This window comes from Vulpes lagopus, chromosome 6 (assembly GCF_018345385.1).
Source record: "Vulpes lagopus strain Blue_001 chromosome 6, ASM1834538v1, whole genome shotgun sequence".
Classification (NCBI taxonomy): domain Eukaryota; kingdom Metazoa; phylum Chordata; class Mammalia; order Carnivora; family Canidae; genus Vulpes; species Vulpes lagopus.
The window spans coordinates 28,200,681-28,216,623 of record NC_054829.1 but is presented as its reverse complement, the minus strand read 5'-3'; the positions used below and the strand labels follow the sequence as shown (position 1 = coordinate 28,216,623).

Here is a 15,943-nt window from a genome sequence, read left to right as displayed (position 1 = left end):
CTGTCCTTTGCCCAGGTCTGCTTTCTGAGAAAGCTCTCCAAGCTGGCAGTGTGATCCAGCTCCGAGAAGGGGAAAATTTCCCTCTACCATTCTGATACTAAGGCCCCCTCCTCTAAATTTGGGGTTGGAATTGTTTATTGCCATTTCCATGGTGGTTCAGAAATTCAAACATCATCACCTTCTCACTTTTTTCCATTGAGACTTCTGTTCAGATGTCTCTGGAACAGTCTCATGTATCAACTTGAAATTGGCTTTCAGTATCGAGATCTGCTACTTTATCTAATGTCTTCTATGCCAGCACATGCTACAAAGCCCAGCTTAATTGGGGTCTCTTCAGCTGTGTGACACTTGCGGGTGGTACCTTTTTGCAAGCCCCTCAAGAGTGGAAGGTTTAAAAATGTTCCTTTAAAAGGAATAATGTGGTACTATCTTAGAGCACTCTGCTGGCCATCTGCAAGTTCAGATTCTAGTCCAGGCTCTCTATATCAGGCTTTGGGCAAATCACTTTACTTCTCAGAGTCTGTTTCCTGGAGAAGTGAAGATTTCTTACCAGCCATTCAAATGGAAGTTCAAGGCTATGCCATCCATCAGTAAAACAGAACATCTTCCTAGTCTTAAATAGTACTCCCAAGATTTGGGGGACAGGTTATCTTTTTGTGTTAAAATGAACTCTGATATTCCTCAGGAGAATGCAAAATCAAGATGACTTTTTAAGATGAAACTCAAGATTTTATTGGCAGAATTTGAGGAACACTGAATTCACCATGTTCTCTTCCGGTGCTTTCTGTAATTGCTTCAGCCTCTGAGCTTCTGTCTGTGGGATAACTCTCTGCAGTGAAACATCCAATCCTCAGCACTGCTGAGTACGTGAGGCATGGCTGTGACTGTAAGGAATGTATTATTTCTAAGGTGATACCGTATTGTATATGAGGCTAACACAACTGTGTCCAAGCAGGAGCCCTTCTGAATCTGCTTTTACAAATAGCAAGAACCATTTATAATTAACACATCTTAAGTATCTATATATAGCAAACTGAAGTTCTAGAAAGGCTTCTTATGAGGCAAAAATATTTTTTCTTCTGAGCTGCAGGCAGGCCTTATTATCAGGAGTTTGGAATCTGTGGCATCTAAATCCATGAGCTTTTAACCTTGTAGAAACCTTGAAGTTAGATTAACCCAAAGCAAGACCTTTCGTTTGAAAAAAGCATCCCAGGGCATCATCCTCCTCATCTTCTGCAAGGGTTCTATTTCTAATGATGCAAAACTGATTTTAGCATCTGTATCATTTACCTCTCTACTGATGAATCATTGATAATTATATGTTAGGGATTCAGTTCTTTCCCTGATAGCTCATTCTAGAGACTTCTAATTATATTGGGTTTTCAATATATGTTTGTCTAAAGTTCTAACAGTTAATAAATAGATCTGTAGAAAGCCAGTGTGTTTAAGGGGCAAGTGGATAGATGGTGCTCCTACTGGCACCCCCTGGTAAGCATTTTCCTCTCCTTATTTGAAAGAAGACTACAGCTGCTTCTTGAGAAAGGATAACAATTTGAAGTGAAATTAGCAAGAGAAGGAATTGCCAATTTAAGAATGGGTGTTTCTGGATCCTTATAGGATTCTTCTTTAGAAAAGCTGGAATATCTGGATTTTAACATTTTTTGCTTGCATTTTTTTTAAACAATCAAATTGAATGCTGTCAGCATTCAAGCCAGACAGCTCACCGTAGACAAGAAGAATTGCCTTTCTAATACTGGTGTAATTAGGCTTCTGTGAATTCTCCTCTCCAGTTAGAAAGTGGAGTGTTGCTTGCCACCTTTCTTGGTCATGAAGCCAACTAGATAGCCCCCCCCCCTTTTTTTTTTAATAAATTTGTGAAAACCAACCAATAGGCCATTCCATAGCATTTTCAGACAAAATAGGTAACTTCTGTCCTGGGTTTCCTGACTTTTATTCATGTATCCTATTTTCCTGAGAAATAATCCTTTTTTGAAAACCAAGGCTAAGTATCTTAAAACCTTCCAAAAACAAAACAGAACAAAAAATAGTAATGATATAGAGGTCATCAATTTATTTGAAAGGTATATACACTCTCTGATTATGATTTTTCCATTCTGGAAATTCAGAAAAAGCATTTTGTATTACTTCCCTAATTACTTAGTACAATGCATAATGGACTGACTTTTAAAATAATTATATAATTTGAAAAGATGGACATTCGATCTGTTAAAAACATCATTTCCAGCCCTCTCAGACTTCACTAAGGTCCTAGACTGTGGTCTTAGAACATGACAGAAAACTTACACAACCTTTCTGTTTCCATTTAACTTTTGTTGTTACTGTTTTAGGAAAAACATGATTTTTTTTCCTTTTTGAGATTAAAAATAACAGGTTATTACAGATGCTCGTAAGATCCTTATCTTAGTCCCAGTTTTAGCAATATTATGCAGGAAAAGTGACTGTGGCAAGCTTTCTCAAATCAATCTTGCTTAAAGGAATAGGAAAAGGAAACTATTTCCTCACAGAAAAATTGTCAGAATCATATACCAAAGGTAGAGAATGTGGACCAAAGAATAGCTCAGTCTAAAAATTTGATTTTAAAGCACTGTTGCTATTACTTAAAAATCATAATCATTTTAATACTGCAATTACAATTTTTATTTTAAAATTATGCTTTTTGGTCTGGTTGCATAGGCCAACAAATAGTGATTTGTTTAATTTTGAAAAAAATCCATTGCTTTTATGTCATGCATCTTTGGATATTTTCATTATAAGCTGTGTGCACATAGACATCATATCTAAAATGGAGACTACAATTGTGTTCTTAGAAAATCTGTTTGTTCTAAAAGGTTATGCTGATTATAGTAACCCCTGCTTAGAAATAATCATTAGGTATTTAAAGGTAGAATATTACAGTACACTTTTTTTTTTTCATGAAGTATGGTTGGTTTACCATCCATTAATGAGAGGAAAGTTTTTACTGTAAGCTTTTTGGGTTTTTTAAGACTAGAAAAAATGTAATGTTCTATAAATCCTAAATGTGGTTGAATGAAAAGGTGTGCTCATGTTAAATAGAAATATATATTATTTCTTGTGGGACCGTGATAGTTCTTTTCCTCCTGAGGTATGCCTTTTTTTTTTGGAGCAGGTGTTATTTTATTCTCATGTTGTGAGACCAAGAATGACTGACGCTCCTCTTTTTGCCCTTTGTCTCTTAGTGTGGCCGTCACCAGGTCCAGAGACGTGCCTTCCTTTGGACCTCCCATCCCCAAAGGGGTCACTTTCCCTAAGTCAAATGTGTTCAGGGACTTCCTTCTGGCCAAAGTGATTAATGCAGAAAATGCTGCTCATAAATCAGAAAAGTTTCGGGCCATGGCAACTCGGACACGCCAGGAATACCTGAAAGATCTGGCAGAAAAGAATGTCACCAACACCCCTATTGACCCATCTGGCAAGTTCCCATTCATCTCTCTGGCCTCCAAGAAGAAGGAGAAGTCCAAGCCATATCCAGGAGCTGAGCTCAGCAGCATGGGGGCCATTGTGTGGGCTGTCCGGGCCAAAGACTACAACAAGGCCATGGAAATAGACTGCCTGTTAGGGGTCTCCAACGAGTTCATCGTTCTCATCGAGCAGGAAACAAAGAGTGTGGTTTTCAACTGTTCCTGCAGAGACGTGATAGGGTGGACCTCAACTGACGCCAGCCTCAAAGTCTTCTATGAGCGAGGAGAATGTGTTTCGGTGGAGAGTTTAATTAATAATGAGGATATCAAAGAGATTGTCAAAAGGTTGCAGGTGAGTCTTTTCCTTCCACTTACCCAGTTTCCCTTTCCTAAAGCTTTCAGAACAGACTTTAGAAGCAAGTTACGAAATTGGTGCTGTTTTGTCGGCTCCTCTGAAAACTCCCTTGATTGTATGAAGCAAGCGGAGTCTACGTGACACTCATTCTCCATCATTTTTCAGAAGGAAAAGTAGAACCAGTGAGAGAAGACACATTTGCTGTGCTTTTGAGTTGGAGACCATTTGCATGTGACCTGATCCCACTGCCTTGATGGCTGGTGAGGTAGCCCAGCCAGTCTGCTTTAGCTGTTGAGAGGAATTGTTCGATCGAGCATCTGCTGCCTCGAATTTTTTAAGGGCGAAGCAAGTAGCAGAATACAGCCTCTGTTGGCTGCCAGCTCCCTGTAGGTCTCTGTTAGAGGCTTCCTTGTAAGCTCACTGAAGCCATTGAGTTCTTTGGATGCAACAAGTATGTTCTTTTTGGCCTAATGAATGGGGGTTAGTGAAGGGGAAGTAACCAGACGCTCTTCAGCTGGCAGCAGGGTATTCAGAAATAACCCTGCCTGCGGTGTTTTTCCAGTTCCCTGTCCGCCACTTAACACCCTCTGGCATTAAACCATGATACCTTTTGTTTCCTTGTCCAGTTTGTGTCAAAAGGTTGTGAATCAGTGGAGATGACTCTGCGAAGGAATGGGCTAGGGCAGCTTGGCTTCCATGTCAACTATGAGGGCATCGTGGCAGATGTAGAGCCCTACGGCTACGCCTGGCAGGCGGGGCTGAGGCAGGGCAGCCGGCTGGTAGAGATCTGCAAGGTGGCGGTGGCCACCCTGAGCCACGAGCAGATGATTGATCTCCTGAGAACATCCGTCACAGTCAAGGTCGTCATCATCCCCCCTCACGATGACTGCACCCCACGGAGGTAGGTCTGAGTTGGCAGCTGTGAACCTGGGCATCCGAGGCCGGGTTTGCACACCATGTAGAACACCTCCCACTGGGCCGGGGGGTAGTGAATCGTGCCAGGTTACATGTGGTGCTCCAAGTTCCATCTGTGGAAAGTCTGACTCGGGACTTAGCTCCCTCTTCGTTGTGGCAGCAGCAACTGGAAAGAGTGAGTGACTTGGACCATCCCCAGGATTTACATCTGTGGGTTTCTAAACTTGCCATTACAGATAGAGAAGGCCAGTAATAGCCATCTTAAATATCTTGTGCCAGTACCTAAGAAACAGTGAGTGCTTAATATTAGGAGACACTCAGCAACACAGACTGTCAGGCTTCTTTCTTTTATGTTCCATGACACTCTTATTCCTTTTTCTTTCCAAAATTCAGAGTGCTGTTTTGACCTCTCCTCCCTGTCTGGAGCCCTGGACGTGACTTAGCAAGCATTTTCGAAACTGCATCTGTGTGTGTTAGGAATTGGCTTCACATGAGCTGGTCCTGCTCATGATGGTTTGGCTGTTTGGTCCCCAGCCTTTTCGCCGAGGGAAGTCCAGGAGCTCCTGTCCCTCCTAGCTCCTGCCAAGCCAGCAGCACTCTTGAAAATTTAATTTCTCGGACTCTGGGGAGGTTTCTTGATGGAACAAATTTAATCAACTGTTTCTTTTCTTCTTTGGGCATGTCCATGCTATTTTTACTAGGTATTTTGTTCCCCCCAATAAGTTAATTTGCTTTCAGCCCATTATTTTCCAAGAGTTTCTCTTAAGCTTTGGCAGTTAATTCTTAGGCCTTCTAAAGCCAAGACAACATCCTTAACCTGGTTTCTCCCCCCTACAAACATGACTTGTCCTACACCTGAGCTCTCACAGATTCATGAACAATCGATGGTAGATCGTGTAAATAGTTACAGTGGGTTATTTGTGTCCTTTAAAAAGTAAGCAGCAATGACAATCTACATATACTTCAGTTCATCAGACCACCTGTTGCAGACCAGATTGCGCTTGAGGTAGTGTTTCTGAGCATTGCTGACTGCCTAGACAGCCCAGAGATGAGGTGCCTCTGTCAGAATATTGTGGACTCCCTTTGTCTAATAGCTTAAACATACATATCCTGCCTTAGTTAACCAGGTGTTTTCTGGTTTCCTCAAGCACATTACCATTAATGTTTAGGCATTCTGCTGAACTGGGATTCAGGAATGACTCTGGAGGCGGGTCATATAGGTGGTTAGGTCCTTATGACCTAACCCAGCTGCTCTGCGCTCACCTTCTGTCCCTTGACCTCTCCTTCACATCATCTACTTGATTGCTTCTAAATAGGCAGCTCTAAAACTGAAGAAGATAACCAAGCTTTGTAACTTGTCAACCTTAATTACACACAGTACAGAATAAAGACACTGGTCTAAGGACTAAAGGTCCGAGTGAGTCTGTGGATAGTGTAGTGCCATCTAGTCTGCTCAGAAGCCTTTCCCCTGTCTTATAGGCTCCCCAGCTTGTATGGGATGGGGAGAGAAGGAATAGGTGCCCATGAGTGTTTGTGATGAATGGATGGGCAACATTACCAACATTGAATTGTGTGTGGTTGTTCCTGGAAAGATGGGTTGGGAGGCCTGGCCCTGGATAGATAGATCTGTGGTAGGAGGTAGTTTATCTATAGCAATATACTAAGCCAGATACGTATGCTGTGTTATGTTGGTAAAAACAACTAACATTTGCTGAGAATTTAATTTGCCAGGTCCTAGAAAAGACACTTTTACATGGATTCGGACATTTAATCCTTATAACAACCTTATGAGGTGTGTTAATGTTATTTCTATTTTAAGGAAACCAAGACTCAGATTAGTCGTGGACTTTTCAAGCTTACCTGGCAAATTTAGATCTCACTTAGAATCCAAGCTCTTAACTACGTCTTTGTATGCTTGGGGCACAAATCCTTCTTTTTTTATTTATTTTTTTATTATTATTTTTTAATTTATGTAGCATAAGCAGGGATCTGCTGGTATGTTGGCTTTCTATTGAAGAAAAGAACCTAGATTTGTAGCATTTGATGATTCCCAAGATGTAAATACTGCTTCTGTGGTCGACTTCTCGCTACCAGCATGACACCACTGTACTCAGAGTTGGGATAGAAGCCCAGGGTTGGCTCTTTGCAAGCCAAGACAGGCTGGCCCCTGCACACCCCTGAATGAATGAGCTATATTTGTTTCATCTTCTAGCAGTGCTGCTGAGACACTGATTGCCAATTTCCTGGCCAGTAGAGCTGGTAGTGACAGGACAGGAAGGTGTTAGGAACCTGCCCTCTTTAGGGTGTAGAATGGGAGATTGGGATGAAGGATCAGTGCACCGTACAGACCCATGCCTGGGAAGCACACCATGTGCCTTTCACACTACGGCTTCCATGGCTTCCCTCCGAAAAGCCAGTTACACCTTCTGGGCAGGTGTGAAATGGTGCCATGGATGCCTTAGGGAGACTGGAAGCCCTACTTTCCCCTTCACTCCTTTAGAAACAACTTCAAAGGAACAGTTGAAGTATTAACACCTTGCTGTAATTTTCAACAAAATAAGATAATGCTCTTCTGTCACTTTTCTCTCCTCCACACTTCACACTCCCACTGCTGTTTTCCTAGCAACTGATTACTCTGTTCTTTGACTAGTCACTCTCTTTGTCAGCTGTTACTGCAGCTCCAGCGGGGGGAATAAGCATCCTCCGGGTCCCCTGTCCCACTGCCCCTCAGCCGCCTGCTGCTCCAAGTGGCCAGGATCCTGATGGGTCACATGCGCCTGGCGTGCTGACCCTATGTAGTTACAAACACCCGTGTGTGTTCACATGGGAGAGTCCACAGTTTTGAAAAGGGAGGCTTTTTGTTTTACTGAAAACAGTTTAACAGCAAAGTGGGGCTTCATAATACAAAAATAAAATAGGACTCTTTCCATATTTCTAGGACATAAGCAGATCCTCTATGAATTGTATTCATACTAAAGTTGTTTTTAAGAGAAGCAAGGACAAGGGAAGTAAAGTAAAGTTCCTGAACCCCTGCTGTGTATTGGGCATTAAAAAAAAAGTCTTCCATTTCCACTAAAACAATGAGAAGAGGGTTTGGAGAGGTTCCATCACTGCCTACCCATCAAGTGGGACCAGTGAAGATAACTTGCTGCAAGCAGTCCTGCAGAAGGGATTCATTGTTTCCTCACGCCTCTACCAGAAAGTTTCCCAGGGGATGAAATGTCAGACATCAGGAGGGGCCCCTCACCCCCACCCGATCCTGACTCTGGAGTGCTGGAGCCCGTGACCTGTGGTTGTCTGTTGGTGCCTGTGATCTCCGAATCCTCAGCAGCCATTCTCTTGGCAAGATGAAAAACAGCCTGCTAGAGATTTCACCCACATGAAATCATGATGTTCTGAGTGGTGTTGCACAGGAGTGGTGGACCTTTATTCTGTAGAGGGCCACTAGCCTACAGCTTTTGAAGAAAGCAATCAAGGACCATTCAAGAGGAAGAGCTAAAAACAAACAAGTTACATAAAAGGACCAAATCACTTTTTAAGTAGGACGGATCACAGAGTTTTGTCTTCATTTTAAAGCAAGTATTCAAAATGCAAAAGCATACTGCTTTGGAGCAGGAAAGGCTGTGAGAGATCATCTGGTTCAGATCTCTCATTTTTCAGGCAAAAGAGCTTTGGTGCAAAGAGGTTAAGTATTTTTTCCAAACCCAAATCACATGACCTGAGGGACCTAGCTGTCCTCAGACATCGGACTACTGATTCAAGAGTCCATTGTTGAGACGATCTGTTGGGTATGCTGTACGATGGTTTTTCTATCTGTATTCTTAGTGTTGAAAGGTTGAGAGTAATGGGTAATCAGAAACCAAAGGAGAAAGAAAGAATAAAAAGACCGAGAAAAAGAGTAGGGAGGAGGAGTAGCTTTTCAACCAGCCGGGTTTCAACATAGTGCCATGTGTCTTGTAGGCCTGAAATACTGAAATTGTAATTGCTGTCACCCATCACTCTCTAAAGATTGTTAAGTTTTCCATTTTGTTGCAGACTGTGCTCTGAGTGAAATGAGTGGTCCCTGGAAGTGGAGAAGTCTGGGATTTGGAGTAGATGTATTCTTCAGTTAGTGATTAAAATGAGATTAAGTTAGATTTAAATATTCTAATTTCCACATAGATTAATTCTGGGAGTTCAGATCCTGGCTCTGCTACTTCCTGGCCTTACAGTCTCTGGTGGATTACTCTCTCCAGGCCTCCATTCCGTCACATCTAAGAGAGTGGGGATAATGATAGTGCCTACTCTAGACCTGCTGCGGCGCCACCAGATTAGCGTCTGGCCCGTTGTCAGCGTTCACTGCTGTTCAACATCACACCGACTTGAATGACGTAATAAAAATCCTTCTATGAATTTTCATGTGTGTCACTAAAAGCCAGCTTTTATCTTTGTTCTTAAGTGTACAACTGACTTCTTGATTCCACATATCATTCTTATATTTTCAGAGATAGTAAGTGATGGGAAGCTAGCAAGTGGTCTGTCCCATTGTGGATGGCAGTTAGACATGGCGAGTTGGTCAAGGCTTAGCATTGTGGATCTGCTGTTTTTCTTTTCTGTGAATAAGTCTTCTCTCCCTGCTGCTCTCCCTTATCATAATGCATCCTGTTATCATCGACTGTGCAGGAGGTTTCTAGCCCCACGTTAGAGGTGGTGGAAATGAAATACAGATTAAGAAAAGACAAAATTTTTGGCTACTGGAGTCTTCTAACCGATTTTACCATGAAATGTTATGTAGCTTAAAAGACTATTTCAAAGAGTTTTTTGAACTAGAAGAGTAGTTCAGTGATTACCAATTCCAAATCTTTCATTTCCCAAAGAAGCTAAGGCCCCAGAGATGAAAGCAGCTTGTCTGTTACATAATACATTAGATTTGTTTATATTATCATTAGTTACTTATTACCATCTGCCGTGATGCAGTATGGACATGAAGCAGCCTGTGCCTGTAAAGGTGCATGTACGGGGACCACGGAGTTAAAGCCAATGGGAGAATCTGTCGGGGGGGTGGGCAGGGAGGGAGTTGTGGATGTGGTGAAGAGAAAACATGACCTGTTGGGACATTTTTGAAAAGTTTTTGCCCTTGGGGATCCCTCAGTGGCTCAGCAGTTAAGCATCTGCCTTCAGCCCAGGCATGATCCTGGAGTCTCAGGATGGAGTCCCATGTTGGGCTCCCTGCATGGAGCCTGCTTCTCCCTCTGCCTGTGTCTCTGTCTGTCTCTGTCTCTCTCTCTCTCTCTCTCTCTCTCTCATGAATAAAGAAATAAAACCTTTAAAAAAAAAAGTGCCCAAAGTAGATGAAAATAATGTTCTGAATATGTGCTGGTTGCTAGCACCCAACAGAAAGAAGGGGTGTGTGTGTGTGTGGTGTGTGTGTGTGTGTGTATAAATGCTGTAGAAATGATATGATTCATTTAATTTACAAGTTAAACAGACCACTGCTGAAGTGAAGCAAGAGCTAGTCCTGATTTTGAGGTGGAAGGAAATTTTCCCATGGATTTTTGCAAGTTTTTATTATTGCCCCTTTTGCACGCTGCCGCATTCTTGCATTATATTTATAGACCCAGAGCACAACTGACTGTATAATATGCCATATTTGGTCAGAAATGGAAGACTTCAAGCCATACTACAGTAATATCTCTATTAAGAACCAAAAAAGTATTGCAGCTTTTTTGTCGGAACTATCAGAATCAAAACTAAAAATTATGTCAAAGCTTGAGGTGACATTCCTTCCTATCAGAGGAAAGGTTTATTACATAAGAAGTCATTATCTGCCAGAAGTCATGTCAGATGTGCCATAAAGCAGTGTTTTGCACACTGCAGGTTGTAACTCCTAAATGGATCATGAAATTCATTTAGGAAGCTGCATTCAGTGTGTTTCTTTAATGAAATGGACTAACAGAGAATATAGTAGAATTAAAGGGTGTATGTGTGTGTGTGTGTGTGTGTGTGTGTATTTGTAGCTGGGCTGCATCACAGTGTAATATGTATCTCTTACTAGGCTCATGGTCCAAATGTTTGAAAGCCACTGTCATTAAAGCTTCTAAGGGGTACAGTGGAGCCTTGGGCAGAGAATCAGATTAAGGTTAACTTAGGCTTTTAGGGAATCAAGAATGGAAAGAAAACTCTAAGAAAAGGTGCCTGTTGGATACTGAGGCTGAGACTGAGCAGGCAAGGATCCCAGCAAATACACGTGCCTCTGAAGCAGCCCTTCTGAAAACCCGTGTCTCTCGTGGAGGTGTGGGAGAGGGCACATTGCAGCGTACACGTTAGAAATGCCAGGAGTCCTACCTGACACACTGGCGCCTTCCACTGTGCTTATTCTCCCACCAACACAAGCCCATTTCCCAAATCAAGACCCAAGCTTTGGACCTGTACTGTGTGCAGTCAGGAGCCACAAGTCACCTGTGGCTAAGGGGTCATTGTCATGTGGCTAGTCCGAAGTGAGAAGTGCTATACATGTAAAAGACACACCAAATTTAGATGAGTGTACATCACCTAATCGCTAATTTTTTTATATTGATTTATTGATTACATGTTCAAACAGTAGTGTCTTAGATATAGTAGGTTAAGTAAAATATTGATTTCACCCGTTCCCTTTTAATTTTTTCATGTGGCTGCTAGCTTGCACTGTCTCTATGGACAGTACTGTGTGGACTCTCCTTCCTCTCTAAAAGTGTTTTAGAATCACTTTTAACCCTTCCTTTACCAGTCCCCCCACTCGCTGCTCAGTCTTTGAAATTCCTTTAAGCAAAAAAGTCATTTTTTTGCTTAGTAATGAAAACCAAGTACACTGTTTGAGTTAATGCTTTATTGGGCATAGGTTTTTCTCAGTAATTTGTCCATCAGTCAAGTTTATAATAGACTGAGCCTTGGTTGTTTGGGTAAAGGAAGTGGAGAGTGAGTTCCACATATCTTAAGGTTTGGGGGTTGGGACAGTAGCACCAAGAAAGGGGGGGGTAAAGCAACAAAGGACATTTGGGGTGTCAGTTTCACTCAGGCTGCTACGTGGGGTCAGCCCAGCTATGGGAGCTGTTTGCTGGTGGGGGGAGGGGGGTCTGATTTCAGATTATGCTTTGTTCCCTGGTGATATGATAATTGCAGAATTTCTATAATTGGCTTTTTGTTTTCTCCTCCTGAGCTAAATTTGGCTCTCAATTTGGATTTCAGAATTTATCACCACTTAATTTTTCGACTATTAAGATTCCAAACAAATTCAATACCTTTTTAGGTCCCCAGTCATGACACTAAATGAAGGATGTGTAAAGCTGACTGCCTGCTTCCTCCGAGGCCCAGTCTTAGGGTTCTGCTGGCCTGTAGCCCACCCTTCTCAGGCCTCAGTACTGACTCTGCCCTTATCTGTCCCCCCCACCCACCAGGATGACTGTGAATCTCACTGCTTTTTTAAGACTCCATATCTCAGATGCTTTAGTTGAGACTGAGCAAGAGAAAATATACCAGTATAGTACTTCCTGGGGTTCTGGTTTTTGAAAGGACAGTAATTACAGGGCCCAATGATTAAAAGACAGTTTGAAACAAAGGATGATGTGTTTGATCCATTTTAACTGTTAATGAGAAACAGTGTGGTTCCACCCACAAGAAAAAGCAATATTAATTTTTCTTCTTTCTGTGCCCCTGATAGGAGTTGCTCTGAAACCTACCGCATGCCAGTGATGGAATACAAGATGAATGAAGGGGTATCATACGAATTCAAGTTTCCCTTCCGAAATAATAACAAATGGCAGAGGAATGCCAACAAGGGGCCTCATTCTCCTCAAGTCCCCTCCCAGGTGCAGAGTCCCATGACCTCGAGGCTGAATGCTGGGAAAGGAGATGGGAAGATGCCTCCTCCAGAAAGAGCCGCTAACATCCCTCGAAGCATCTCCAGTGACGGACGCCCATTGGAGAGGCGGTGAGTGTGCCTTTAAAGGTTTGCTCTGAATCTCGGCCCCAGATTTAAAGAGCACCAGACCCACAAGCACTAGCTTTACATTGTCCCATATTTTCCTAGAAATCAGGAATTGTGAGGTGCCTGGGTGGCTCAGTTAAGCATCTAATTCTTGATTTCAGCTCAAGTCACAATCTCAGGGTTGTAAGATTGAGCCCCATGTCAGCTTCACAGTGGGTATGGAGCCTGCTTAAGATTCTCTCTCTCTCTCTTCCTGCCTCCTCCCCCCCCCCCCCCCGCCAAAAAAAAAGAAAAAGGAAAAAAAAAAAGAAATCAGGAATTGAAACAGAAACAGGTGCATGCCCTAGTGCCTTTCAAAGCATGGTAGCATTCTAAAGCCATAAGGATGCATGAGGACACATTCCAGCAAAGCATTCAGCTCTAAGTTGGTGGTATTTGTGCTTTGTGCTTTCATTTCTGTGTGATAGCAACAGAAACCATCACGGCACACTTAATGATTACGTGGGTTAGAACTTGGCAGACTCATTGAGGGGACATTGACCATATTATCATCTTTGACAGTCTTCGTCTTTGGGGGAGAAATGATACAATAGTAGCAAAAGAATGCAGGTTTTTTTTATTGTATTTGTGTCACTTTCTTGATAAAGATTATTAAAAATTTTAAATAATGACACTGTAAATTACCTATGCTAATGAAGGATACAGTTTAATTCAATAAGCTGATAGTCACCCACTAGAAGCCAACTTCTTTCTGTTCACCGCCCTTTCCTCAGCACTTCTGCTTGTCTTGATCACATCTCAGATCAAAATGTGAGTCTAGTTCAAGTGAACGACAGGAAACGGGGCACCAAAGAAAGTGGGCCCCAGCTATGCTCAAATGTCTTTGACTGGTTCAGATTGGGAGCAGAAAGCTGGAGGTTTTAAAAACTACACTGATGTCTCTTACCTTAGTTTAACTTTTGAACTGTTGCATAAGACATTGTCACTTAACTAGCTCAGAAATATTAGGATATCAGATAGAAATAATTTATGGGCAACAACATCAAAAAACGAGTTGTCTTTCTAAACTTCCTTGCTTAATCCTGGAGATCTACCTACAGAGCTTTCTTATTTTATCTCAATAAAAGACTACTCTCCCCAAGTGGCTGCTTTCCCATCTGGACTCCTCTTGTTTTCATCATTTTTGAGGAGGAAAAACATCCAAGAGATCTCTGAATAAACTCTTTGTTCTCCACATTCCAAACTTGGCTTTCCCCGAGGTGTGTGTCTGAACTGGAATTCATGATTTGGCCCACATTTGGAAAGATGAACCCTAGGAAATCATTGTTTAGACAAGGACCTTCTTAGTGCTATTTTCTTTCTCTTCTGAGACAGTCATCAGACTTTTACAAGTTAAATTGTTTTGTGTTGTTTTCTCTATACAGTATTCCGTATAATAAAAGAACAGGATATATTTTGATTCTGTGTTGAATTTAATTTCTGCAACAGAAACTAAAGCCTGGAAGAAAAAAAAAAACCTAAAGCCTGTTGCTGGACATCCTGACTTCAAAAGTGGAAATATTTTTTTGTAGTTAACTATCATCTTATAATGCAAGCAGCTTTTTAGTGCTAGAGAATGCATCAGCTCCATTATTTCCAGATGGAGCTCTTTGAGTTCGAGAGGTGATTTCTGGAGGTACGTGACTTGTGTCTGCCGTTCCATCTTCACCACCACCCAGTCCCCCACCCCTGGGGAGAAGGAATTTGAGTGCTCCCCCTATAAGACCATAGGAGCAGCCCTAGGACTGTTGGAGCTTTACAATGAAAGTGGCAGAGCGAGGCTAATAGTGGTTTTCAGAGAAATTTAACCTCAGTTCCCTCTAAGACTGAGTTTCAGGTATTCTTTAGGACACTGGAGTAATACTTCAGCTCTTATGTTGGAGGCTTAGGTGGCTTATAAAATCTCAGTTCTACATATAGAGGGTATGTGGGTTATTTGGCTCATCTTCCTTTTGAAATGTGTGGTAATTGGATACTCTTCCTCTGTGAAAACTTAAGCATTCAATTTCCTATCCCATCATTGCTCACTTTTAGGAATACATTACATATTTCTTTTTAAGTTTTAACTTGGAGTCACAAATAGAAGGTAATACTTGAGAAATTTTGTTTTGTTACTGTTTCAAGGATATTTAGATACGAAATAGACTCATGCCATTCATCAGGAATACTTCTGAGTCCTCCATGAATCCTCAGATTCAGATATTTACCCGGGAGTATAATTTTCTCTGTGAAATATAATAAAATATAACTGGAAAGCATCCCCTTCATGGTGTTACTGAGAACAGAACACCTTACTGAAATGGGTAAGAGAGGCCCCTGGCTGCCAGGCTCTCTTCGCCCATTCGCCCATTCGGCCTTCCCCTTCCTACCAGTCCTGCCCTGGGTGCCATTTGCATATGTACCTGTGGAGTCTATAAAGTGTGACTTCTTTCAGATGAATCGCAAATGGTCAAAATAAATGGTAGGATCTGCTACACCTTAAATCTTACTTTACCAATAATGGCATGAGCCTAATCCTGGATTAAAGTATTGCCTTTATGCCTTTACATAAGTTTCATTCCATTTATTTTCCTCCCCCACGTTAGGCAAGTTGTATTTAACTATAGAGAAACCAGCTGTATTTAAGTTGAAGCCAGCAGCTCTCTCAAGTGTGCCCTGCCTAGATTGCTACACAAATCTGCCTGATTCATTCACCCTGGCTGCTTCCACCACGGTTCACTGTAGATAACACCACCAGTTTACTGCTTGTAGAAGCATAGTTTTTCTTGCATTTTTATGCAAGATCCCAGACTTAAAGGTCATTAGAAAGAATTTAAAAAAAAATACTTGTGGAACAGATTTTCCTTTTTCCTTTAATACCAAGGGCATGATTTATATAACATACCAAAATGTGTTGGTGTTTGAAGTTTCTAAGAAGAATTATTTCACTGAATTGTGTTCTGGATACATTGTTTAAAGAAACTGATGCGGTAAAAACAGAGGATTCATTTGCTATCTAAATAGACTAAAGTCTAATTCTCTTTGGCTTACATATGTGAGCATTATGCTCTCCAGGTGGCCTTTTGAGTACAGAATTTTACAGTATTTATGGGGAGTAGTATTTATGAACAGAACTAATATTTATTCAACAAAAATAGGTAATAAGACACAATCACTATTTTAGCCTCAAATTTATCTCCAGTGTAAGGGTAGGAATGGAATTAAAATATCTGCTGTGCATTGAACTTATCACATCACTGTGTAGGGTTTTTT

At 41.6% G+C, this 15,943-nt stretch overlaps 1 protein-coding gene across 20 annotated transcripts in view; it reads left to right on the top strand.

Moving 5' to 3' along the window:
- SIPA1L1 (signal induced proliferation associated 1 like 1) overlaps positions 1-15,943 on the top strand; it is a 373,433-nt gene that overhangs the window by 297,203 nt on the left and 60,287 nt on the right. For all 20 annotated transcript variants that reach the window (XM_041758492.1, XM_041758500.1, XM_041758507.1 and 17 more), the window contains 3 exons: positions 3,219-3,792; positions 4,422-4,696; positions 12,386-12,655. In XM_041758492.1, the coding sequence (XP_041614426.1) occupies positions 3,219-3,792; positions 4,422-4,696; positions 12,386-12,655 (1,119 nt within the window). The remainder of the gene's footprint in view (positions 1-3,218; positions 3,793-4,421; positions 4,697-12,385; positions 12,656-15,943) is intronic.